The sequence below is a fragment of the Amblyomma americanum genome, chromosome 6 (genome assembly GCF_052857255.1).
Source record: "Amblyomma americanum isolate KBUSLIRL-KWMA chromosome 6, ASM5285725v1, whole genome shotgun sequence".
Taxonomy (NCBI): Eukaryota; Metazoa; Arthropoda; class Arachnida; order Ixodida; family Ixodidae; genus Amblyomma; species Amblyomma americanum.
Window position 1 is genome coordinate 78,386,722 of NC_135502.1, and position 27,585 is coordinate 78,414,306.

General features: G+C 49.9%; 1 protein-coding gene across 1 annotated transcript in view; it reads left to right on the forward strand.

Annotated features, from left to right (window-relative positions):
* The first annotated feature begins 12,078 nt into the window (after positions 1–12,078).
* Positions 12,079–27,585, forward strand: part of LOC144094782 (uncharacterized) — a 293,034-nt gene continuing 277,527 nt past the window's right edge. Inside the window, exon 1 of the mRNA XM_077628684.1 lies at positions 12,079–12,431. Within this exon, the coding sequence (XP_077484810.1) occupies positions 12,238–12,431 (194 nt within the window). The 5' untranslated portion in view covers positions 12,079–12,237. The remainder of the gene's footprint in view (positions 12,432–27,585) is intronic.

Genomic DNA, 27,585 nt, shown 5'->3' on the forward strand with positions numbered 1-27,585 from the left:
GAATCGCACGCTTCGAACACTTGTAAAAATGGTCTATAGACTGTTTATAGACTTCTCATAGACTCTGTTGAATTCGATGGATATTTCCTTTTTGTCTATTCATAGTGTACAGGCTATCTATAGAAAAAGTCTACTAAAATTTTATGGCCATAAATCTATAGACTGTCTGTAGGATATGTATTGTCTATAGGCTAGTCAATAGGATTTGTCTATCGAAACATTGTGAAATTTATTGACAAAAGTCTATGGACAGTCCATAGACACTCGATAGAAATTTCTGTAGGGGCGGACTCCACATTGAAAACTAACCGCAAAACAAATGGGACAATAAGAGCGCACAGTCGAAGCGCTGACTTACATCAAACCGACTTTATTAAATACCTTCTACCCGATGAATAAAAATTCGCATGCCCAGAATCATCTTCTTCGTGTTGTCTCTTTCGTATTTTCTTTTTAGCTCAGTTTTCAATAGAGAGATTTAGCATACCGCATTCTGCGAGCGCTGCCTCTAGCCGCTTCCGCACGTCGCCATTGCGCACGCGCTGATTGGTCCAGAGTCTAGACACGAAAGGCGCCCGCCCAGCTGGCTGGCACGTGGCGCCACCTGGCGCCCTCAGGATGATCTGCGCAGTGGCTCCCCGCGGAAGTGTGATCATGCTATGCTAAATTTGCCTAATGGCTCAGCAGCTAGCCTCACTTTCGCTTCAGGTGGCTGCCCCTTTTGACTGAAGAAGCGTGTTATGAAACACGTCGAATTGCTCATATCATTTTTGATCATTCGAAATGCCCCCCCCCCCCCCCCCTTTGTTTTTCTCGTGTGTTCGTGTCGCTGAAGAATAGTAGATTTTCTTTAGATAGCCAGTACAGGCTAGCTGTGGGCCCAGGGAAGACCACTTTGTGTGTCCACACAACTTTCGTGGCTTTCTGCTGGCCGCGCCGTTTTTGTGTGGAGTCGTGGTTCTTCTGTTTAGGTTGTGACTATGACGACTTCTTTAGTTCCTTCTGAAAAATGTTTGAGTCACCGGATGCTCTCTTGAATGCGTGCCATTTCTTATAATACACCGAGCACCCTGCACCAACGACACCTTTATCCTGAAATAAGAGTAAAGATCTGCCACATTGTGAGGAAACAGCGCAAGGGACGAGTCACAAGGAACGAAACAGTGAAAGACACACACGGGCGCTCGTGTGTGTCTGTCACTGTTTCGTTCCTTGTGTCTCGTCCCTTAAACTGTTTCTTCACCATGTAAAAGAAGCAACTAGCCTGCCAACTCGCTCTTCTAAATACCTCCGCCGAAGTTCCTGTGGATAAAATACTCTGCCTTAAAGAAGAAAAGATACATTGTCAGCGGTGGAACTACCCTATCACCCCTTCGCCTACTGTGAGCCGGAACAGGAAAGCAGTAATTGGCATGCGCCGTGCGTAGGCACTCTTCCTTGTGCAAATCCGCTGAGTACGCGCAGTGGCAAAAATGCGATTCGCTACTTCGTGCAAGTCTACTCTATCACGCCTGCACGTATGCAGTCAGCAGCGACAAAATTGACCCCCCCCCCCCCCCCCTCCCTACCCGTCCTTCCACAATACAGTCCTTAAGTTCCCCAAAGCTGAATCTAAAAGCTCGTCTTTGTGTGTGTGTGGTACAGGAAAATTGTGAGGCCGAAATGTGCACTGTGCATGATAAACACGCTATTTCATGAAGTTTCCCATCGATCAGGTTTACAGACCAAAAACTGCAGTATATTGGAAAGGAATGGTCAAGTAGCTAAATTGATTCGGTAGGGTTTCAACAAAACAGTTTAGGCGGCGTGCTGCACGCTTATTGCGGCCTTACCACAAAGAATGCGCTACAACCCTCGTCTGCTTGCTTTTCTTTTCTTACTTTCAGGCTCAAATATTGGTGCGGCTCCCATCGCAAAAGAGCTTCTACGTTACGAACAGAAGACAGGTCACGTGGCCTCCACCTGACGTCACGAGACGAGTGCTGTGACAAGAGAAACGAGCTGCCGGCGCGCCGCAGGTTGCCGCCACGTTTCTTTTGTGTCGCGGCACGAAGTCCGGAGGTTATCGCCGAGCAGCATCTCTCGTCGGCGTCGTGGGGGCGCGCAGACGTGTGCTTGCTTGGGAGCGCCGTATACTGTACCGCTCTGTCCGTCGCCGGTGTGGCGGCGGAGGTGCTCTGGATGTGACGGGAGAGAGCCGCTCTCCTGAAGAGGCCACGTCCGTATCGCTCTTCTCTCTGCTCGGGCGATTGCGGCGCCCGATAGGAGGATGGCCTCCGCAGCCTCCTGTGAAATATGGGTCTCGGAGAAGACAGCACAGACTGCGGTCGTAGATGCGCGAATACGATTGCACGAATTGAGGCCGCGAGCTTGTTATGTTGTGCACACAACGCTGTCCAGAATGAGCTGGGCGTCTCGGGGTCGTTTGTAGCCCGTCGTAACAGGCTACGGTGACGTGAGCAAGCGCGGGGAGACACGGATCATGAAGCTTTAATGGCTCTGGATTATAGGAGCGATTCTTTAACTACAACTTGGCCGGAAATTGCGGTCGGTACCTCGCAACTCCAATGCACCCACTAAGGCGGCTAAATTGACTTCAAGACAGTTTTATGCGCCTCTTGAGCGTTCGAAAAGATGGAATGGCGAGAAGAAACAAATTGCAGTGTGGACTGTAGAGTGTGCGTCGGGCTTTCACGCCATAAATACCTCGCAGTAGTGAAGAAAACCTGCTTCATTGTTCTGTCTTTGTGTAGACAATCTATATGGACCGATGCACAGGAAAAGGCTGCCAATTAAAGATTAATAATGCTCGGATAAACGCCATGACCTTGACGTACTTTTTGGGTTGGATACCGGGGGCCGCATTTAACAAGATTTGCTCTTGAGAGAAAACTGACAGCTGAAGTAACTTCGTTTCAACTTTGTACACTCGCTTGGCTAGGAGTCGCTCCTATAGCAAATGTCGAGTAGAGAAGAATATTTCGCATTTTTATCAGTTTCTCGCAAATTAGGGTTTCTGATCTTCAGAACACACAGAAGAATGGAAACTGCATCACTGTCAAGTTCCGCGTCAATATTATGCGGACACCAAAACTCTCGGTTCCTCATAATGGCAGATGCCTACCTGGGTGTTTTTATGACCGTGCATGTGCACGAGTATGTAATGTGAAAACAGGGTACAAATTCGTCAATGAGCGCTCACCTGGCGGCTTGGAGCCCTGTTGATGCAATAACTAACGTGAAGTAAAACGCACAGACGCTTGTCTGTCCTCCTCAACGCCACATTGTGCAGTGTAATATTACATACATTCAAGTCACTTCACAATAAAGGCAATTCGCAGGGAGGAGAGGGGGGTTTCAGAAAAATTTTCGTCTTTTTCGTGTTCAGGTGGCGCAGCTGTGTTTGAACGGAGGTTTCCTCGCTCTGTTTACCGTGCGAAGCGAGCATGTGAACACCGAAGAAAAAGACAAAACAAGCAAAGCTCACAGTTGGAGCGCCCCACAACGTGTAACCTAACGCCTCGTATCGCCTGACCAAGCCCGGGATCAAGCTGGGCTATACAGGCCGTTGTGGAGGACAAAAGATCCGACCCTCGCCGCTGTCACGTCAGCCCTCCGCGCCGTGTACGCCACTGGGCTTCGTCCTCTGACGCCCCGGCTGATTGGCAGGTGTTCGAGTGGGGCCCTGTGCCGTCTCCTCACTCTCTCTTCTTTCTGCTGTTTTTATTATTTCTCTCTATGCACGTTCATGGTAACAGGCGAAGCCGGTTGTCACGGATGTCACCATGAGGCTTTCCCGAAGCACGCAGAAGCCCCCCACCTCTAAGAATGACGCTAGGACGCAGCCGGATACGCTGTGCTGTCGCTGCGGTGGCGACACGGAGTGGAGATTAGGTGCAGTTGTTGTGTAGCGGTCTTCTGAAGTGCCACTCATTCAAGGAGAAAACTTTACACGGGGCTCGTTTTCCGGTCATGTTGTCGGAGAATCTCCCAGAAAGAGGAGGGTATCTGCGGATCAAGTGTGGATATAAGATGAGGGAAGAAAAAGAGAGTAAGGGTGTAATATTTAATCGGAGAGAGATGTCGAAAGTGTGGCACGCCAAGGAGGACATGCCGGCTGGCTTATTTGCAGTAGTAAGGTGCAGTTTAAAGGATCCTGTAGGTTGACTAGACGATCGGATGGGCGAACAGGACAGGACCAAGGAAGGGATGGCGCAAACAGACCAAAGGAGAGACGACAAAATATAGCGCCCTGTATTGTGTCGCCTCTTGTTGTGTCCCGTGGGGGCACGTTGTTTTCTTATTACGGTCCCGGATCTTCCCCAATTAGCGCAACTGCGCACTGCTGTCAACTGCATCTCTAAAGCATCACGCTCTGAAGGCAGCACTGCTTCTGCATGTGGTGTAAATTTATCCATAAAAAAGAATCGAACTTCCGACAAAAAGCGTAGATGTCGTAAGTCACTTATTTATTCTGTTCTGTAGTTTATCGCGCAGTTATTGATTGAGGAATTAGCAACTGAGGATGTTGCATCAATTGCGGCTTTGCATACCAAACAACCCACCTCCCTTACTTATTGTTGAAGATGAAACTCTCTCTGGTCATTAAAATGACAGACAACTGACCGAAATTTATACTTAAATTATGCTGGACTTTAAGAGACTTTGATTCATATTGGCAAAGTCGAGCGTTCAAACAGCCATGCAGTGAGCATATTTAATTATAATTTTGCATTGAAGAGCTTATAAAGAAAGCTGAAGCGGTGTTCTGTGAAATGTACCGTCCACACCCAGGTCTCGTGAAAATATGGCATATATATTGCTGCATAGATACGCTAGCTATATACCGGGTGTTTCAACGAACCCTTCGAAAAATTTTCAAAAATAGGGTTTTTAGAGTAAAAATATAGCTTTTGCGGTATGGTATTACCAGTGTTAGCGGACACCAGAAAACCGGTGAATCTTCTTGAGTAGAACGCTGGTGGACTAAGTTTTAATACTTAATTTTAACTATTACAGTTAGGCACCTAGTTGCAATTTGAGATTTGTAGCCGGTCGTTATTAATAGCCATATCAGTTTTTATAATTTCGAAAACGCTATTATCCTTGCCGCTGTGGCTCGACAAAATTCGGCTTTTTCGACTAGTTACATGCACTGGAGGGGTTGCTTCGCCTGCATGCTTCCGAAAGCGCATGTATTTCCACGTTCCAGCCAATTTTTGTCGAGCAAGAGCGGCGAGGCTAATAGCGTTTTCGAAATTCTAGAAACTGATATGGCTATTAATAACGACCGGTTACACATCTCTAATAGCAGCTAGGCGCTTAACTGTAATCGTTAAAAATTAAGTATTAAAACTTAGTTAAGCAGCGTTCTACTTAAGACGATTAACCGGTTTTCTGGTGTCAGCCAACACTGGTAATACTATGCCGCAAAAGCCATATTTTTACCCCAAAAACCTCTTTTTGAAAATTTTTGAAAGTCTCTGAAACATATGGTATTATAACCAGTAACGCTGTCTTCATTCAACGCGCATCAATCTAAAAAAAAAAAAGTATAGGATATAAACGTGTTCATCACCGAGTTGAATCACTGTGACCGGTTGTATACTAGATGACGCCACAGCGCTATGCATCAATCGATCACAGTTCGTTAAAATTCACCAACAGCGGGTAACTGTAAGCCCTGTTCACTAAAATTATCGTCGACGAGATGCAGACCAACGTGGCGTAATGGTGCAACGAAACCATCAGTGTACTCTGCTGCGCTCTCCTTAACCATTTCCGCTCTTGCTGAGATGTCAGATAATGGGTTGTTTATGGTTAGCGGCCCTCATCTACAATTGAGAATCTAGCATAGAGGCGTAGATCAGCCGTGGCTGCGCGTCGCGTCTGCAATATTAGTCTTTACACAATCTTTAGATTTGTGGCAGAAACGGCATGCTTGAACCAAGATGAAAAGAACAACAAACGGAAGGCGTTCTGTCTTTTTTTTTTATGGTGGTATCGAACAAAATTCTTGGGAAACCTCCAATATTGCCGCTTCGGGAAAAAGAAAATCAGGTCTGACTTCACCGCTCGCCACAGCATAAAGTAAACAGGCCTTACCAGGCCGCAGGGCATGCACCCCTGCATATCTTTCGCGAACGCTGATGGCGCCGAGAGCACTTCCTATACGCGGCTCGAAAACTTGGGCGGGCTGGTCTTGGAAACGGCGCATGCGCATTATGGCAGAGCGCTTAAAGAGCTCCGAGGAGACTATAATGCCCACTCGATATGTTTTAGTGCACGGTGTCGATCCTAATCCCACTTTACGAGTGCCGACAGTGCAAGCAAGAATTATGCGGTCGTAAAGAGAGGCCCTCGCTTGTCACGTACTGTTTCCTAGATTTGCCTACAGCGAGCATACAATCTCCTCGGCTGGGAGTTCTCTCGCTTGTTGTACGTGCCTCGAGACCTGTGCACGCTCGCCGCTCCTCGCGCGTTGAGCGACGACAATCTTTTCCTTTTGCCGCTCTTTATCGTTGTGGGCAATTCACGATGCTCTTTCCTTTCGTGAAGAACCTTAGGCATGGCTGTGGCTGGCGTCCTGTTTTTTTTTTTTGTCGTGCTGTCTTCTATAAGCTATGCTTAGACTCTATACTGATTACAAGGACGTGCCGAGGTCCAGAGGTATATACGTACGAAACTTGATCTTCAGGAAGTCCTATACGAGAGTACGGTACCGGAGGCCAGCGATGACAGGGCTCCTGCGGTGACCGGGGAAATATACTCCCTCCTTATTAGAAGTCCATAAAATAAATGCTTTAAGGCTGGAATATCAGTCACGGCTGCCGTTGAGGTTTATTCCGCCTTTATTCGCAGATCGCGTGATAGCATCGGTGTCATACAAACATATATGCTTGCTCGAAGATCGCAGGATCTCGAACCATATAGCGCGTGATTTGGAGTTGACTGTTAATTCTAGAGTTGACTATTAAGCATAGAGTTGATTTAGAGTTCACCGTTAAGCCTTATTGTGACATGGTGTTCTAAACTGTTATCGGGGCTATCGCAGTTGCTTTGCTGAGACGAAACTCCTCGCTTTGAAGCGAGGAGTTTTAACAATTACACCCGCAGTCTAAAGTTCCTGGGGCGCAGTACTAGCCAAACAAATTTATTTGATCTCCATCTTTGCATGCATCTAAAATAGATATGTGCAGCCTAATTGGATTGTTCCAATTACACCGCGTGTCATTAAAAATCGAAGGATACACTTTACGATGAAAAAAGAAAGTACGATGATGATAATTTTTTTGCATTCTTCAAAGCCAGTTTTTTGCAGAAGAGCGCCACGGCACGAAGTATTTTCGCCTACAGAATGTGGGGTCAAAGACCAATTTCCCAAGCATTTCACCCCGCAGGCGCCGAGCACGAGGCCAAGGGAAAGCTTTAACAGTCGTGACCAACATGGGACGGAAACATCTTTTAGCACAAATTGCAAATTTTCCGGTTATTTCCGCAACATTCTTTATAATCACGTTTGCATATTATGCGCCAAGAGGAAACCTAGTTACAAAACAGAAGAAAAAACAGTGCTTGTCATATATAGTTATGAAATAATTAGTAAATGCATGCTAAAACTTTGTTCCCTCTCATATTGCTCACGACTGTACACTCTATACATGAATATGCCTAACATGGGACTAAAAAGGGAGTAAGCTGTCCTCTAGCGAGCTTCCTTCCCTTTCGGCCCTGGCGTCGTCAATCGTCAATTGATCCCACAAAGTAAAACGTAATTCTCAGTTGTAAAATAGAAACTGAAACCAATAATTTTTTCTTGTGGGGTGTTCTTCCAAGAGCCCTATCGCCACTGCCATCAGCAGCAGAGCATTTTGTGCACGCTCACGCGAAGGCGACGACGAAGTTTTCACTCGTACCATGGCTGAGCAGCCTTCGGGTAAGTATCAATTTTCACAATGTATAACCTTTGAAGTCTCGAGTATTTGCGGCTGATATTTTTTATATTTATTTCCTACTGTTAGCGTAGGCGGCATGCGAAAAATTGTAGGCCTAACCTGCATACTTTTTCTGTAGTGGCCCTTAGTTTACATGTCAACTTTTGACGACATCAGGGCTTAGTGGCTGCAAGTCGTGCGTTTGTCGTTTTATCTGCGTTCTCTTTCATATGTTTTAGGTTCATCGATACCGGCGGCCTTATTTTATTCGAGCCATGATAAACGCTCACGACGCTTGCAAGAATGCACGGGTAATCTCTTTGAACAACTGGACAACGGTAATTTATCAGACGTGGAAGACGAGTGTGGCGAGTCTGGCGGCAGCGGTGACGAGGGGGACGACGCGCTTGGAGCCCCGGCGGAGAGCGAGAGTGATAGTTCAGAAGCCGATTCGAAAGATGATAGCACACCAGCAACGGCAAGCGGATGGGCGAGAAAGCCTTTCAAGGTGCCAGAGACTGTATTCAAAGGGGCAGCTCGCGAAGACCTTCAGATCGAAGGGGACATACACTCACCATTTGGTTATTTTAGCCGTTATGTCCCAAAGAGCGTCTTTACTGAGTTTGCTGAGAAAACAAATCAGTACTCGGTTTTTCAGTATGGCACGTGTGTAAAAACTGATGAAAATGAAATCAGCCGACTGGTGGCTCTCCATCTGATAATGGGTGTCCTGAAATATCCATGGTTGCGCCTATATTGGAAGCCTGCAATGAGAACTGCTCTCATCGCATCATGCGAGATCTCGCGCAACCGCTTCGAGAAGCTTCGCAACACTCTTCACATTGTTGATGCGAACAAGCCAGACACCAATGACAGACTGTGGAAGGTCAGACCTCTGCTCGAGAATTTTCAAGCAAGGTGCCACGATCTCGAGGTCGAGGAGCATCTGTGCATTGATGAGCAGATTGTTCCTTTCAAAGGCCGTTTGGACATAAAACAATATGTGAAGGGCAAGCCTCACCCTTGGGGTGTGAAGGTATTCATGCTATGCGGGTAGTCCGGCCTGATTTATGATTTTCTGGTTTACCAGGGCTCTCCAACAAAGCTGGTCGAGAGTGAAAAACAGCAATATGGTGTGACAGGTGCAATCGTTTCGCACTTGGCCGAGCGAATTTCGCCGTTTGTTGGCCACAAACTTTTTTTGATAATTACTTTACTTCATTGCTCATGCTGCGCGCCCTGCATGAACGAGAAATATTTGCAGCTGGTACTGTACGCATGAACATGTGTAAAAAGTGCCCACTCATGAGTGAAAATCAACTAAAGAAAATTGGTCGAGGCTCACCTGACAGTTTGGTCAGCAATGACGGCAAGATTGTTGTGACGCGGTGGCTGGACAATCGAGCCGTAAATATGGCCTCGAATTTTATCGGTGTAGAAGAGGAGGATACAGCACAGCGCTGGAGCAAGGTGGACAAATGTTTCATTGATGTGAAACGCCCAGCTGTAGTCGGAGCTTACAACTGAAGCATGGGAGGTGTCGACAAAACGGACTTCCTTGTAGCCTTGTACAGGACCATAATTAGTTCAAGAAAGTGGACTCTCAGAATGATTTTTCATTTTGTGAATCTTGCTGTTGTGAACTATTTGTTAGAGTACAGACGTGATGCCGATGTGCGAGGAGTCTCATCGAATGAACAACTTGACCTCCTGGACTTCACCCTCAGTATCATTGATGCTCTTGCAAAGAAAGACAAAAAATGCAAGATAATGAAGTGTGGTAGGCCATCCTTGTCTCCACTAGAGCCCAGGAAGCAAGCTCGCTTCACAGAGAATAGGCCTATAGAAGATGTGAGGTTCGACCAAGTTGGACATTGGCCAATTCACACCGACGCTAGGGCGCAGCGGTGTAAAATGGACGGTTGCACAGGAAAAGTTCGAGTTTTTTTGTGAAAAATGCAAGGTGCATCTGTGCTTGACGAAGTCAAGGAATTGCTTCAAGGACTTTCACACAAAGAAATAATCAATTTTGTGCTTAGTTTTTGTTGTAAGAGCCGCATCAAATAAAGTGAACATTTTTTCATTCCTACACCCTCTGAGCCCTGACGTCCTTTTTTGACGACATGAAGCCAAATTGGTAATTACTTCACACACAAGCTTTATATTTTGTGAGCATGTCATTTGGACCTTCAGAGTGAAGAAAATGCAAGAGAAAAAAAAAATCTGCGGTAAGAATAAAAATTCCAGGGCTGAAAGGGTTATGAAGGGGGGTGCGCTGTGAGATTACTCTCTTTTTACTCCTGGGGAGTGGGCTAGAGGACAACTTAGTCTCTTTTTACTCTTTTGTTTAGAGTGTACTATTTATCGTCGGTGGGTACTCGGCTGCACTGTGCATAGGACACCACACCTTCCGCAAGCGAGGCGTATGCTGAAACCACCAGGTCGCCGCTTCGGTGAAATTAACTTTCATCCCCAGAATCGACCTATCTGGGATCAAAATGCCCAGGAAGCATGAGCACCGGGCTAATTGCATCGGTGCGTAAGCTGGTGGCCTGGAAATCGGAGGTCGTGACAGCGCATATGGCGCGCCAATTTCGCTCACCTAGGGGCACTCGTCTTGAAGCATCTTGTTTGCTTTATTTGGGCATGCCACTTGCAGTGTCGAGACGCGATAGCAGAGTGATGAGGCGCCAGGTGACGCAGAGATGCATCTATAGGCCGGCGCTCACCAGTGATGCATTCGTCCCCGATGGTACGTCATAATTCGATGAATCTAAATTATTTCCTTCTAAACACAGATTTAATGTCGTTAGGTGAGAATGGGTGGAATAATTTCCGAACAGAGAGGCGCGGTAATGTTCTCGCTCTCAGGGAACAGCTCAACCGTGCCGCGAGAGAAAGAATGAAGCAGGAGGCAGGGGGGGGGGGGGGGGGAATCATGGAGCAACGTGTCCATTTTGTGAGAAGGCTTCAGAAATTTATTGCTAATCTTGTCACTTTGTGACACTCACTCACTCACTCGCTCATTCGAATGAAAGAGGGAAGCATTGTAAAATTTCAGACTAGTGGCAGAACAGGACCAAGAGACCAGTGTTCACGGGCCCTATTTGCGTAATTCCCTAGTCAAGATCTAAGGCAAATACGCATTTGGCGTTAACTCCCAGATCATTTAGACCTAATGATACGTACAGCATTGTGGCGTTTGTCCCCATTTCCAACTGAAATGCTTGAATTGGCCGACCGGTCAGTGTTGCCTCCAGTTCAATACTCACGTTTGCATTGTGGCAGGAGGTATTTCTAGACTTTCGGCACCGCATTTGTTGAGCGTAAACTCGCACATCACCTGGACGAAGTCCCCTGCTTTCCTGGCCAGCATAGTATAGCCACCGACGCGTCAGGATTTTTCTTGCTGTTGTAATTCAGCGCATTAATTTGAGCTGCTGCTGCTTTTAGCGCTCCTTTCCTGTTGAGCATCAAAAAGAGTGCTTTTTTGCGACAGAGACTTCCGCAAAGTGCACGCAGGATGGTCCCATAAATATAAGCTCCCCGCTCATCTTGCCACCCATGACATGTACGCGACGCCTTTGGCGCGATGATGGCGGACCACGAGCAACTTCCGCAGTTCACCTCGGAGCCGGTGGCGACGAACGGATTCCATACAATTGCAGACTTTCACTGTCGTCCTCTTAGACCGAGTCGACGGACGATAAAGGACGTCGGTGCAAGTCATCCACAAAGGAAAGGTTGCCCAGTCATGAGGCAGTTGTGATGCGAGGATGTTTAATGCCTGCTTCCAGCGCGCCACTAAGTGAACGGCGCTGTTGCGCGCACCCGACGTTGCCGCGTCATCGACTTGCGATAAGCATGAAAGCTTGCGAAGAAGGCTGGCTTTGCCAGTGCCCAGTTTCCTCCTTGCTCGAGAATCAAACGTTCGTGCCGAGCTGACGTCTCTCTCTCTCTCTCCCTTTTTAAAATCCCAGTACAGGAAGGGAAGCACATTTCAGCATCTAGCCGCCACTGGCCCCACTTTCGTATTTGAGGCCTTGTTAGTAGCTTGCGCTTCCACGCCAGGCTTCCGTCTGCGCCACTCGAAAAGCGTGGAAGAATGCTTAGTCGGGGAATTTGTGCCGTGTGCTGGTTCGAAACTGACTTGGATCTGGTGTTTTCAGTCGACGAACTACTTTAGTGTGTCGAGTGCTTTGAATGTGCAGTAAGTCCTCGCTGCGTGCGCGATGAAAGTGTTTTTGCCGGCGTGAAAGCAAGCTCGTCAGCGAATATCAAAGTAGCCTTGTGATCTGCTCGCATGTATACATCCTGCTTTCTGAACTGCAGGCTGAGTTACGGTGCGTCTGCTTTAAGGCGAGACTGTGCCGCGTGTCGTCGACAGGTCATCAGAGACTTCCGGACTTGGAGCAGCATCTCGACGGCCGTCAACAGAGCAGCGGCTTGGAAGGAATACCGGACTCGCATCGAGGCAGACCACCGGCGCGGCTCATGGTTTGTGCGAAACACGTCTCAGGCAAAATAGGCCAGTTCTTCACACTGCTGGCGGAATATTTTTGGTTCCCACCAATAGTAACAGATGGCCGCCATGGTCTGAAAAAATTCTCACGGTTACTCACCTACCAGTGTGAGTGTCTTACGAGCAAAAACAAGAGTATTCTGATAAGTATGACCATGTGAAATGAAACTTGGTGGTGCTGCGGGGTTTTTACGGCTCTTTCGTACGGCGTTGTTTACAGCCACAACCGTTGCACACTCAACTAGCGACGTCGTGTAACGACGACAGCAGTATTTTACCGGCCTTAACACGTGCTAAGCATGCAACCGAGAGAGTGATCTTTGCCGTCTGATTCTTATCCTGCACACTGAAAACGATCAGCCGCGCTGGCACAGTGGCTATAACGTTCTGCTGCTGAGACAGTTCGGGTTATCGGATCCCGGCCGCGGCGCTCAGCGCAGCATTACTAAACCCGCAGAGAATCATAAGTAAGTCCCAAAAGCAATTCTGTTCACCAAGTGAAACGGCAACGAGCCATTGCGTCCGATACAGATTGTGCGACTAGCTTCCACGGCACGTTGTTTCGATCATGAGGTATGATGCCTCTACCCCCCCCCCCCCCCCCCCTTATTATGTCCGCTTATTTTGTGCTACTGCTGGCTCCAAAACAGAAGCTGAGTTGTTTGGATCATGTTCGACCATAACCTTACATTTGCGGCTACAAGAGCCCAGCACTGCAAACGGCACAAGGCAGGCTGCTTACTGTTATGAATTGGGTGCAAGAATATCGGGTGCCCCCGCTGACTTGAGCCAAGGGCTAAAAAACAATATTAGAGGCAGTCGCGGGCAACCACTTTCATATTGCTGGCAGCCACCTTGCGCACCACAAACAATTTTTTGTTTTGCAGTTAATTAAATAGCTGAGGTTCTTGCCTCAATTACTAAACATTGACTTCAGACAATAATTGAGAATCATAATTAGACTGCACCTTAAAACATCCTTTCCATTATTTGAGACAAGGAAATCATCGCGTAGAGTGTTTTTCCCAACTCCAAAGAAAGCTCGCGAAATAAATAATAAAAAAAAGACGTGACTAGCGCAATCGCGCGCCACGATCGTGCTGCCTTCGAGCGTGGTTTGAGCGAATAACATCAGTCGCGGCCTTGACCGGACGGCCCCGTTGCAGCGGTAGGCCGATATGTTGGTAATGGCTTCTTCCTGGTTTCTGCGCCCGGGTCAGCGATTTGGCGCGTGTGACGGTGCAATTTGCAGCGATTGCGTCACGCTTTTGTAGCGATAGCTACATTACGGTAGCATTTTGAGCCTTCAGCGTGGCGACGCCGCCACCCTGTGGCTGCGCTGTCATGTGGTTGGTCACGTGGTGCGGAGCAGCTGCCGGCCGCCCGGCGCCATGGCTGATCACGTGGTTGGTCACGTGACCAGCCACGTGGTGAGGGGCAGCCGGCGAAACAGAGCTGCCACAGCTGTGCGCATGCGCCGTGTCAAGTGGGACGAAGACGAAGAAGCAACGCCCAGCGAAACGGAGCGGCGAAAGACTGACTTTTCAATTCAACTGAGCAAGTTCCACTCGGCCAGCTGTGGCTATCGCGTCACTCCAGGTTTAACCAAAGCTAAACCACCGCCAATTTTTTCGGTGGCGATAAAGACTACCAAGATAGAAGGATGCTAATGAGAGGAGCTTTATTTGTCATTTACAAACAAAACAAGAAAGTACAGTCGCGTTTTATGGCTTAGCTGCGCAGCGATAGAAGCCATGGCCAGTGGCTGTCCGGAACCGCTTTCATTTCGGGTTGCTGTACCATTTATAACGACTGTTCGAACAGGTCGCCTAGCGCCACGATACAGCTCTGGCATCTCGTTTGCACATGCGTAGTTGCATTTCTTATGACCGCCGCAGTCATGGTCAAGCAGACCCGTATTTTATGTCAGACCTTGCGGTGTGGAAGCTGGTGCGCTGTATACCGTGTCGTTTACGTAACCCCACAAAAAGTATTCCAGCGGTGTCATGTCAGGTGACTTGGCTGGCAGATTCATCGAAGCTAGCCTACTATTCACTTCTCCGAAACGCCGCCGCGGTGGCTCAGTAGTAGTGGTGCTCGGCTGCTGACCCGAAAGACGCGGGTTCGATCTCGGCCACGGTCGTCGCATTTCGATGGAGGCGAAATGCTAGTCCTGTGTACTGTGCGATGTCAGTGCACGTTAAAGAGCCTCAGGTGGTCGAAATTTCCGGAGCCCTCCACTACGGCATCCCTTAGGCATCCCTTAATGCCTGAGTCGTTTTGGGACGTTAAACCGCGTAATAATAATAATAATAATAATAATAATAATAATAATAATAATAATAATTGGTTTTTGGGGAAAGGAAATGGCGCAGTATCTGTCTCATATATAGTTGGACACCCGAACCGCGCCGTAAGGGAAGGGATAAAGGAGGGAGTGAAAGAAGGAAGGGAGACGGAGGTGCCGTAGTGGAGGGCTCCGGAATAATTTCGACCACCTGGGGATCTTTAACGTGCACTGACATCGCACAGCACACGGGCGCCTTAGCGTTTTTCCTCCATAAAAACGCGGCCGCCGCGGTCGGGTTCGAACCCGGGAACTCCGGATCAGTAGTCGAGCGCCCTAACCACTGAGCCACCGCGGCGGGTTTAAACCGCGTAAACCAAACCAATCTTATGCGAAAACACGGCGTCGAGCCAGGTCCCATCATTGTCGCTGCTGTGTGCGGGGGCGCCATCCTGCTGAACCAGTGGCCCTGGATAGTAATAGATCCGAAAAGAAGTCGTCAACGGGTCCTTTGAGGAGGTTATTGACATAGCGCTCTGCCGTCAGCGTCTGGTCGGAAAACACAGGCCCGAGCAAGCCATTGTCGAAAATTCCACACCAAACACTGAACGACTACTGGTACTGGTCCTGCGTCTGCGAAACCCAGTGGGTATTTGACTCGCTCAAGTACTGAGCATTCTTTACATTTACCTGTGCATATCGCGAAAAAGTCGCCTCGTCACTCCGCACCACTTTGGTCAGGAAATCTGGGTTGTCATGCATCTCCATGAGAATCCAATTGGCAAAGTCAGCCCTGCTTTGAAAGTCCCGTGACGCCAGATTTTGCTGCAGCTGCACATGGTACGGGTGCAGGTGGTCCTTCCGCATTATCCGCCACACTAATGACTTGGAAATTCTGGTATCTCGGCTCACGGTGCGGACGCCTGCCTGGCAATCCAAAGAGAATAGCGACAAGATGTTTGTGCGAACGTTCTCACTAAAAACAGATGCTCTGTGTCGTGTCCGTGTAAAACTCACCTTCTGTCTCAGGGTCTCGTAGGTCGTTTCGAAAATGTGGTTACCCTCGGCTCTGTGGCCCATCAAATATTGCCTACATCGCGCGAAAATGTATGCGCTTTCGAGAAGCTTGCAGGCAAAGCAACCCTTCCAGTGCACGTAACTCGTCGAAACAGACGAAATTTGTTGGGCCACAGTGCGGAGGAGAACCGCGTTTTCGAAATTCTAAAAATTGATATGAATATTACTTACGGTGGACTACACGTCCTTGATTAATTAAGCAGTAATAGTTAAGAAGGTAACTAATCAATGTTAGTTATCGAGCCTGCTAGTTGGCACATCTTAGCTGTACTGAAATGTACTACACCGCTGGTAGTGGTCTGACGAAAAAAAAGCGGTCTTCTAACCCAGGAAGGATATTTTTTTTAAAAATTTGCAAAGTATTAGGTCAAACACCCTGTATAGCATACGCCGTCGCATTACCAAGAATGTCGCTTCCGAACGACGCCGCCACTGGTCACGTTCTGATCTCTCCACGAAGGCAATAATTGCTGGTTACGAGGAAAGGTAAACCTAGTAACTGTGTGCACCTGTAAGCAAACGAAATGCGCACAAAAACGCGAAATTATGTGATTTTCTTCAAATTGTCATTGTCACATTTTGTTTGGGTAATTGTTTGCGAGTGTGTTCATAGGCAACATATATAGTACCGATTTATCACCATTATTTTCATTTCTGAAAACAAAGAACCCAATTGAGACGGTATTTCTCTCCTCGGTGAAAAAGAATAATTTCATTCGCAACTGAATGGCGGGGAATCGACCAAACGCCAGCAGGTCATTCACGCGCGAATGGCTAATTTCTTCGCTCTAAAACGTGAGGTTTTTCTCAATGATCACCAGTCGCAGTACGCCTTGTTTGAGACTTGTTCACGTCGAAAATTCTGTAAATAAATCCCCTCCCTGCCAGCTCACTTTCGACGAAAAGAAAGAGAGAGAGAGAAATTTAATATAGCCAAAAGAAGAATTTTCAGGAGTTCGGCGATCGGCTGGGCCCATAGTCCAGGGCTTTGCTGGCGGCAGCTGATTTGCGGACTAGCTGAATGATCCAGACTTGCTGGTCCGGGTTGTCGCTGGTGAGGGCCGCCTTCTACTGCTTGTGTGGCGGGTATGGCACTTCTAACGTTTGGGCTGGTTTGTCCTGCCATTTCCAAGCGGTATGGCTTTCTACGAAGCGCTTTGTGTCTGAGAGACAATTATACCGCTATTACTGCTTTGCTCAGGGAGAGGAAAGGGGAAGGGAGCGTGTGAGGTGCAAGAAGCACGAGAGGCTTTTTCCTTGTTTTCGATTGGAGTATCTTCTTATCCTTCGCCAAAAGTCGTTTTTGTTTCGTGAGTGCCTGATATCAGAGCAGCCGGCATGTTCTGGCGAGGTGAACGTCTCCTTCTCGTACCAATAAGTATTCACTATCTCCGCCTGCGTACTATACTGCAAACGTTCTCGAAACGATCACAATATTTTAAGAAATGCGCGAGAATACTGTCTTAATTAACAGAGGAAATTGTATGCTGGTTCATACACGTCGGAAGAAGAAAGTCCTAAGTCGTTACTGTAGCTGGATCTTTAGTTCAAAATCACATCGTTGTTCCAGGTGTAGCTATAGGAGAACGCCACACTATGCAATCGAATGAGCGATAAGCCCGTCCGAATAGCTTCAAGCCAATGACTATTCTGAGGTCGTCGTCGCTCACAATGAATGCTTCCTCGGTAGATCCGGTAAGGAAAAGCAAAAGAGTTCCGAAAAATAACTGCGCAGTAATAATGCAACTTCGATCACCCCTGAGGCAGTTCGCGCTCGCATTCCCGCTTCGAATGCAGCTCACAAACGTCGATTTTCTTCCTCCCTTCTTTATTTTTTTCATCTTCCTTTTTTTGCGAACGTAATCCGGACATGTGCTACTCCCACCGTTCAGGAAGAAGCGGGAAGCTGACCGCTGACCCCGCGCGCCGATCATCCCGGCGCAGTTCATACGTTGCGCGTCATTTTTCTGCCCGAGAAACGCTGAAACCATGTTCGATCCGCGCACCGCAGTCACGTTCGTTCGCCGGCCCAGCAAGCAGGACCTCGCCCTCCCCCGACCCCGAGGCGTCGCGGCGGTCAAATATAACTTTGCCGCCGCCACCACCGCCACTGAAGTCAGCGTACAGCAGCGGCAGCAACGTGGGGAGGAAATTTGCGCCGGGGTCGTCTACACTCGCGTAGCTGGCAGGTCGACTGACTGGCCGACCGCGACGAACGACGAAAATGTCTTGAGCGATTTGAGAGACTGCGATCGATTTATTGTCCGGCCCGCTTGTCCCGCGACACGTACAGAAAATGGTGCGCGGAAGAGAAACGGACGACGCTTCTGTGCACAGCGCGGTAACCGAACCGGCGACTCGGTCGGCCGTGCAACTAGAAACGGGGGGAACAAAAAAGACCTAGGAAAGGGGCCCGGGCTTTGCATTGGGCGGTCGTATATACGACCGCTACCCCGAAATCAAACACAAATGGTACATAACCGGTCGGAGGCCGCCGGGGGAAGTTAGGGGTCACCATTTTCCATTATCCGCGTCGTGGTGGTGGCGCACGGTGGTAAGCTCTTTCCCTCCTTAACCTTCCTCTCGATTTTCTCTTGCCCTCGCTCTATCTTTGTAGCGCTTTTTCTATCTCTTTCTTCTAATTCCTTTTGCTCTCACTGGCACTACCTTTCGTTTCCATCTTACCTCCCCCCTCCCCCCTCCGATGTTTTCCCTCGGGGTCTTTTCGTTATATTCTCTGCTCCTCCCGCGCGACTCTTTCTGCCCCCATTGTGCCATTGGAGATCAATATCAAGTAGAGAGGAATAGAGAGAGAGATGAAAAATAAAAGAAGGAAGAAGCAAGGGAGCAAGGGGAGGGATTCCTACCTCCCCGTGTTTCCCTGAGCGGAACACGAGAGTGAAGCGAAACAAACAAGGAACCAGCCAACAGCGCGGTCCGACATGTTACGGCCCGGGGGACGACGAAGCTGGGAAGCAGTTATCGAACTGCGAATCGAAGCATTCTAGAGACGGCAGCTGGCGAAGAAGTATCGAGCCGTTCCCGCCGTTTTCTGGAAGTTGATCGTATTCCTGTCGACCCACACGTGTCAGGCCGGGGCGGGCATGTATGCCCGGGTGCGTGCGCGTGGCCGGGAATAATTGGCTCGTGTTTCCCCTCGGCTAATATCTGTTTCCTTCCTCTCTTGAATCCCTTGGTCGCATTTGCTGTTCAGAGAGAAAATTTGGCAAGGTTTGGGCGGCTGTGTATCCTGGAGGCCTTGTGTTGAGGTGCCCAAGGACGGACATTAGAGAAAGAGAAAAAAATTGGCCGGTGCTGTAGCACTGCTGAGCGCTAAATATTGTGTGAAAGCTCAGTTTTTTGCAGGTGGACACCACCGTCACGTACCTGAAAGCTGGAATGAGGTGTCCACTGAATCATGGAACCAGTTACGCGCGTCTTAAACTTTTTTATCGTCAATGCCAATTTACCCAATGTACGCCGGCGGCCTATGCTCCAATGCCGCTTTTCTGCCGCATTGTTGTCACCGCCAACGCGTATTGCTCTAGTGCCGTGTGTCTGCCACAACGCTGTCCACGCCAACGCATGCAGCGCACATCCCTCTGTCACTACCGCCACATGGCTGGAATCGCAAATATTAGTTTGATAGTAGTATTAGTTGACGCAGACGACGATGTGCAATGCGCATCGCGATAATGTGCAGCAGTTTAAAACGAGGCGTGATCAGGTGCGATGATAGCCTATAGTGCTCTTGTGCAGTAGCGAGCGAAGCTGATCTGTTGGCGTCGCGGTTTCCATTCCCAGTCGCGGCAATATTTATTATATGTATATATTTATGGTTTGCAAAAGGTCACCCTCAAGGTCAAGCATCGCATAAACTGGTGAGCCGGTTTGACCTCTTGAAGTAGTGCTTTGGCACTGAAAATACAACTGCTTGCCTGGATTCGGTTAAGAATTTGCAGCACGACTAATCACTTTGAAATTCCGCCAATGACACGATAACTGCGCGCATCTGCATTTCCAGGGTTAGCCGAAATTCTGTCATGGTTACCTGCGGCGAAAAAGGATTTGTAACAGGATTGAGCGTCGTCTATTTATACTGTGCGTTCTCAAATACCAGCTGTACCAATATGGGCATCAACTCATTAACGCTATGTCGTCATATCCTTAAGGCGGAGCATAAGTGACCTCTCCCTTTTTTTTTGCAGGTGGGAGGGCCACCACATCTTTCTGGTTGAGTTGTAGACTATAGAATAGGCCCTTTATTTCCAGCATCTACGATGTAGTAACATGGACGTCGCCCAGGGCTGAGCAATGTGGCTGGCCACCTCTCTCAGCGCACCATAGCCTGGCACCCGAAGGCCACTCTCGGGCTGCATGTCTGTTATTGAAGTCTTGGGTCTGCTGCTTGTAGGCCTTGCTCCTCCCTGCCACCCGGCGAGGGGATGGCGGTGGTCTGGGAGGCTCTGTGTCTCGAACTCTTTCGAGAAGAGTCCTCGACCTGTACGCACAAACAATAGTTGAGCCGGACTATACCGCAGAGTGCCTGGAGTGTACGTGCCTGCAGCTCAAGATTGTCAGGAATGAATCTCGTGCCTTCACCAGGAGTTCCTCGACCGTACGCTCCGCTTGCCCGTTTGACTGCGCGAACCGAGGACTGGTCGCCTCGCGTTTGAAACCGTAATGGCAGACGAACTTAGCAAGCTCTCTAGACGCAGACTGCGTTTCTTGATACGTCCTTAAGTGAAAGGAATGCCGTGCCGGGCAAAGACTAACTTCACTGCAGAGATCGTGTCTGCACACGACGTGCCGTTGAGAGTCAAAACTTGGGGGTATATGCAGCAGTAATCAGTTATGGCTACGTACTCCTTTTCGTTCAAGTGGAACAACTCTGCCCCCGCCCGGTCCCCGCCCTTACAAAAATGGTCTGTCTGAGTCGCCGCGGCGGCTGAGTGGCTATGGCGCTCGGCTGCTGGCGCGAAAGACGCGGGTTCGATCCCGGCCGCGGCGGTCGGATTTCGATGGAGGCGAAATTCTAGAGACCCGTGTACTGTGCGATGCCAGTGCACGTTAAAAGAATCCTAGGTGGTCGAAATTTCTGGAGCCCTTCACTACGGCGTCCCTCATAGCCTGAGTCGCTTTGGGACGTTAAACCCCCATAATCTAAACTAAAATGGTGTATAGACGATCTATAAACTCCTTGCAGACTCTATTGCCTTCCTATAGTTATTTATTTTTGTCTGCTCATAGTCTATAGAGTGCTAGAGACGAAAGTATACTAAATCTGTATGGCCATAAATCTATATATTGACTATAGACTGTCTATTGGGTTTGTATTGCCTATAGACTGTTCTCTAGGATTAGCCTATATAGAGTCCTTAGACTTTATAGACAGAAGTCTGTGGGCAGCCTAAAGACTGCCTCAAAAAGTTTTTGTAAGGTCATGGTCGAGTTAGTAGTGTGCACGAGATAAGAGGCTCGGATGATTGTACCAGTGTTTTGGCACGCTGCTCTGCTTGTTCTTGTAAGCGTTGAAGCCAAGAGCCAAGATCATAAAGAGCTTCCTCTACGCCTTCGCTACGCTAAAGCCGTATTATTACGTTAGGCAGTGCACTGAAGTAGACTACATCGCAGCAGCACTGCCCCTAAGAAGGCTCGTGAATCGTGACGACTTGCACACGCCGCTTCCATCCCCTGCTTGACGCGATCCGACGTACATCAAGCAATATTTTAAAACCCATTAACGCCCGACGTTGCACACATGATACACAGCGAAAAAAAGTGTATAATTATAATTTCTGCCCGCATATCTACTTGAAGTGCTAGTATACTTCAGGTAACGCTCTTCTGCAACATATTTATTAAAGCAAGGCCAAAGTATAAGCTGCCAATGTCTTCAATGTTTCAACTTCAGTGTCTCCTCAGTGCCCCTCAAAGGAGCCGAGATGGTCGCTCAGAATCAGCAGCTCTCCGCAACACCACCTCTCATAGACCGCGTTCAGCTAGCTTTTGGATTTAAACACAACCATACCACTACAGCCGCTCCACGTCTATGATATTGTTTTTCTGACAGCCAAAGAAATCATCCCCGATACGTCGATGTCCCCACATTACGTGGCCAAAGAAGAGAAAATAAACAACAAAAATCTTTCCAAAAGCTTCAAGTGATGCGCTCGTTTACATGCGCCAAACATACAAAATCAGGACGCAGTTATGGCACAGAAAGCGAAAAGTTCCGACATAAAGATAAACCACTGCTTCCTGCTCAATATCAGGACAGCCACCGCCACCGCCGAGCCCACAATGGCCAGTCTACCCACTGCGCGCGGCAGACAGCGGCATTCAGCTAGACCAGGCCGGTTCGCCAAGAGCGCTATTCTTCAACGGAGTCGCCGTTATCTGGTGGCGGGGCTCGGCCGGCGGATGATCCCCGCCACCAGGCGTCGTCGGTGCCTCGCCCGTCCTGGGAACGCAGCTCTCGCCTGTCCCGACTGGCATGCCCAAGCAAGCCCGCGGCCGTTTTTTATTCCGCCCCGCACACTGCGATGTGTGCGCACCCTCTTCTCGCCCTCTCCCCGAGCACATACGCCACTCTCGTTTTACTCCCTCGTTTCTCCTACTTTCTGCTCCGCTTCTCTTCCGTTTTCTATCCCTTTTATTTATGTGCATTAGGTTTTTCCTGCCTCTCCCTCGGACCAGGAGCGCAACAAACAAATGAGATAGCGAGCGCCCCGAAAACTCGCGCAGCGGCAAACACATGCGCGCCAGATTAGCAGCGCGCCGCCGGCGATAAAGAAATTTATAGCACTCGAATGGAATCCCAGATTAACACAACGCAGGCGCGCCGCTTCCCTTCCTGTGCCCTGCGCTATCTGCCTTGAGGCGGAAGAGGCTGCGCCGCCCCATGCTATGATGAACCTGTTACACTACGCTGAAAGCCCTACCACGAGTGCGGGCGGACCGTCGCGCGCAGGCGCATGTCTCTGACGGTCTAGCTTGTTTTCATCTTGGAGCCCCCCCCCCCCCCCCCTTTCCCCTTGAGTATGTACGCTCCAATTTGTAACCGCTGGCGTCTCCTTGGGGCCATTAATTGCTCTGAATATCTTCCGTGCGCTCCCTGGCAGCGTGCGTCGGCCAGCGGGAGTCCCTACGAAACTGTCAGAACCCAGACCGCGTAGAAGAAGGCAGCGCAAGATGCTGACTTTTTTCTTTGTTTTCGCTTTCCCCTCTTTTTATTTCTTGATCAGGGAGGGGATGCGAGAGGGGAAAAAGTTATTCGCCAGCTTAACGGAACCAAGGGGCGAAAAAAGTCACGTACACGACTGTAGGAAAAGAAAATCTTGATGATAGTCCCCCGAACTTTTTTTCGTGGCAAAAGAACGCTTGGAAATAGTACTACACATTAGGCAGCGAAGAAAATATTTATACTGGAAGCTAGTGTGCTGGATTATGTGCCATTTCACTTCGAAGCTTTATATATTCGACAGCAAAGGCACGAAGTGTTCCTGCACGTTTGCTCGAAGCTCAAGTACAGAGATGGCGGGAATTGGTACTGCGCAGTCTATCAGGCAGAGGACGCGGGGTTACGAGAGCGCTAAGACACGTAATGAATGCGGGCACGGATCTTATCCGCGCGTTCACGTAAAAGGGAACAGTAGACACGCCCCGCAGGATGACTTGACGGGCGACCGGCGGCAGCGCAAAGGGTGCACTTCCTTTTGGGATCTTGTATGGGTATCGGGCAAGCCACCAATGCGTGTGACCCTGCAAAGCGGATGCAACAAGCCTTCGAAGGATCGTTATGCAGCTTACACGCCTTCGAAGCGCGGCCATATTGCGCACAGCAGGTGCAGGTCTTCGCGGACCTCAACTGAATTTCACCCGAATATCACGTGACGTTCCGCGCATAGACGGGCAAAGGCAGGGGGGTCCACCTCGACGATGTGGATGAACTTTCCGGATCATCGGGGAAAAAGAGCCTGACCTTTCAGGAGGATGGGTACAGATGGAGATCGAGGTTCCAGTGGTTAAGTGCCATGACGAGGTCGACCCCAGCAAGGCGAATGTGCGGCTTCCTCTGCCGGGGGACACGGACACTGATGTATGTTCTAGAGGCCTCGATCTGGGCAATGGCATCCTTGAGGCGGTCCAGGTTTGCAGGGTTCCTGGAGGCAGCCGTGAGGGCACGGCGAGAAGGCCGGAGGGTAACAGCTCCGATGCCCTCGACCTCGGGGTTGATGGGCGCCTTGACCAATGCTGCCACTTCTCGGCCGACGTCCGCCGAAACCGCGACGGAAGTTAATGACAGCTGATGCGGCAGTTGGTACGGTGGAAGTCCCCGGCAGGAGGAGGCTCTGGCGGGCCATCGAGGGCTGAGATTTCGGTATCTTCCTGAAGTAGAGGAACCACAGCTCCCACGCAGGGCGTCAGAGAAAGTCTGGGGGACCAGTGCCTCCTGCGTCAGGTCGCCAAGTTCCACTAAGCCGCGGTGGCCCTGGCTGACATCTCTGCAAGCCGTGGTCTATCGACGCCCAGCTCGCGCTGTCTAGCTTCCAAAGAGGAATGCAGCGTCCGTGGATAGTTTGTTTCGGCGACCGTGCACGCGAAGAAATGGGCTGTTTGCCGGTATAGGTCCCAGACCAAAGGCAGAAGGACTGCGCGGGCTGCGGTGCCTATCTTGTTTTTATTTTCCAAAATCGCAGTGATGATCTACGTTGGCGTCCGAACCCACCTCCAAATGGCCGGGTTGCGGTGACGTCAGAACCTCTGCCGGCTGTAGCGACAGGCCTGGCTTCCGCGAAAGCTGATGGATTGCAGGCCCCAAGGGGGAACAGGAGGCACCTCTGGAGCGATGGACAGGGTTGGGCTTCTGAAGCACGCCAGGAGGTAAAATGTCCGTGTGGTCTGAGACAGTGGCAGGATTCGCACCGCATGAGGAAGAGCCGCCTGGGGGCGGCGGGCCATCTGGAGCAGCCCGGTCGGTTACGGCCAAGCTGGTAGCCGGTAGTCCTAACCAGCCAGCCGCCAGGGACCACAGACCGGCAGAACTTAGAAAAGTAAACATGAGCCTCAAGGGAAGAGGTCACTCGGAGGATCCTCGAAGTCTTACAGGTCTCCTCCGAGTAACAGGATGCGCCAAAAGACCGTGTTACTGAAAAAAAAAAATGCTGTGGCTTAGCTCGGCTAAGCTCCATTATGGACGCGATACCTTTGTTATGCGTGGTTATGCTATGTTGCTTAACCAAGCTAGAGTCAACCTCTTCGTCCGTCGCCGAAGTCGAAGTCGTGGCGGAGGCAGAAGCTTAACTTATCCACCTCTAGCTAAACACTTAGCATGATTGGCAACGTCAGCTGAATGACCAGACTCAGACCGTCGTCTACGCGACCGTCCCGACGGTCATGCAGTGTGCATGCACGCGAGAGCGGCGCCGTCTCCCTTTAAAGTGAACGGCGAGTCATGTGGTTAGTCACGAGGACACAGCTGGCGACGCGGCAGTGGGCGCAGCGGCGGCGAGTCACGGTGCCAGGCACCGCGGCTGCGGCAGTAGTCGGCACCACGTGTCTGAAAAAATTCTGTGCGCACTTAAGTCTGCTTACGTGGAGGAATGCGAGGCATGTGTTTTGAAAAATTAAAAATAATTAGTTTTTGGGGAAAGGAAATGGCGCAGTATCTGTCTCATTTATCGGCGGACACCTGAACCGCGCCGTGAGGGAAGGGATAAAAGAGGGAGTGAAAGAAGAAAGGAAGAAAGAGGTTCCGTAGTGGGGGGCTCCGGAATAATTTCGACCACCTGGGGATCTTTAACGTGCACTGACATCGCACAGCACACGGGCGCCTTAGCGTTTTGCCTCCGTAAAAACGCAGCCGCCGCGGTCGGGTTCGAATTTTGAAAAATTGAAAATTGGTTTTTGGGGATAGGAAATGGCGCAGTATCTGTCACACATCTCGACGGACACCTGGACCGCGCCGTAAGGGAAGGATAAAGGAGGGAGTCACAGAAGAAAGGAAGAATGAGGTGCCGTAGTGGAGGGCTCCCGAATAATTTCGACCACCTGGGGATCTTTAAGGTGCACAGGCATCGCACAGCACACATGCGCTTTTGCGTTTCGCCTCCATCGTAACGCTGCCGCCGCGGTCGGGTTCTAACCTGAGTACTCCGGATCAGTAGCCGAGCGCCCTAAACACTGAGCCAGCGCGGCATGTACCCCTTCCGTTCCTCAAAGCACATCCTTTCGTATTCCTCCTCAGAACCCAATAGAGGAGGGTATGCATAAGCAGACTTATATGTCCTATGGGAAGTTGTTCTGTATCAGAACGCTGCCTTCACGTCTCTGCAGTTTTTTGGTAATTTGTGCTATAATCAGGGAGGCGCCGCTCCTTTTTTGCCACGGCGATGGAAGTGGAGGCTGCTGGGCCTCTATTGGAACCCGGTGGGTCGGCAGCAGCCGCCCAGAGGAAGCGCCTGCACCGCCAGAGTGACTCGAGCAGCCAAGGCACTGTTGTGTACTCGGTGCCAAGTGAAGACTCCTCGTCTTCGGCCGACGGCGGTTTCATACCGGTTGTTGGCACGAAGGCCAAGCGCAGACTGCCTAGACAAGCCGAATCGTCCTCATCGAGCACGTCAACGGTGTCCTCATCAAGAACGCCAACGATCATCACGGCGCGAAGTTCCTCGGCCCATACAGCCTTGTTTGTGCCGTTGAACCCAACGGACAACTTGAACCTCCTGAACAGGCAAGCCATCTCTATCTGGATAGCCTCATACCGGGAGGCATTAAAGATGTCAGAATAAACCCGTTCGAAAACGTCATTGGCATTGATGTGGTGGCGCGAAGTGCACTAGAGAGTTGAACCGCAATCACCAAACTCGGAAACATTAGTGGACACCCCCTTATTCCCCAGGACAGCGGCACTACGGCTGGCGTAATCTACAACGTCGACATCGCCATCAGTGACGCAGATTTACCCATGTTGATCAAGGCGGCAACCAACGGCATTTCCGTCATTCAAGTTCAGCGGTTAGGAAGGTCTACATGCATCAAGCTGACCTTCAAGGCTGACTGCATACCATCGCACGTGAAGGTTGTACACTTTCGTCATCCAGTTCGACCTTTTGTGCCTAAGCCCCTTCAATCTAGGAAGTGCATGAGGATCGGCCACGTGAGCGGCGTCTGCATTAACTCCATCGTGTGCCCGCGATGCTCCGAGTCACACAGCGGTGACGTTTGACGCGCGACTACCTTGAAGTGCGCCAACTGCCACGGCCCTCATGACTCTTCCTCGAAAGACTGCCGCCGTCTAAAGACCGAGCGGGCGGTACTGAAGCAAATTGTGCGAGACCATTCTACGCACAAAGAAGCCGCCGCAAAGGTGCGACGACGTCGTTCGCGCCGCCGAAGGTCGTCAAAGAAAGCAGTCACATTTGAGAAGAATGCCCCAAACGCAACTGCAGCTTGTCCGCCTCCTCCAAAAACTGTACAAAATCAAGGAAGCCCGGCGCTTGGTGAGGCTGGACCTGCTGCCTCAGATGCAACTTGGCCACCACAGCCAAAGCCTTCTACGCCTACTGTGTCAGGGATGTTGGCGCACTCAGGGCAGTGTGCAGCGCCTACGACTGATCCAGCCAACAGGCAAGATAAAGGCCATGGCCCAGATATGCAAGTGATTGCTACGCTAACGTCACTAATGATTGCCATGAGTGCTTTGCTTTCCAGCCTACGCACGCCAGCAGCAAATAGCGCACTTCAAGTGCTGGACGCGCTAC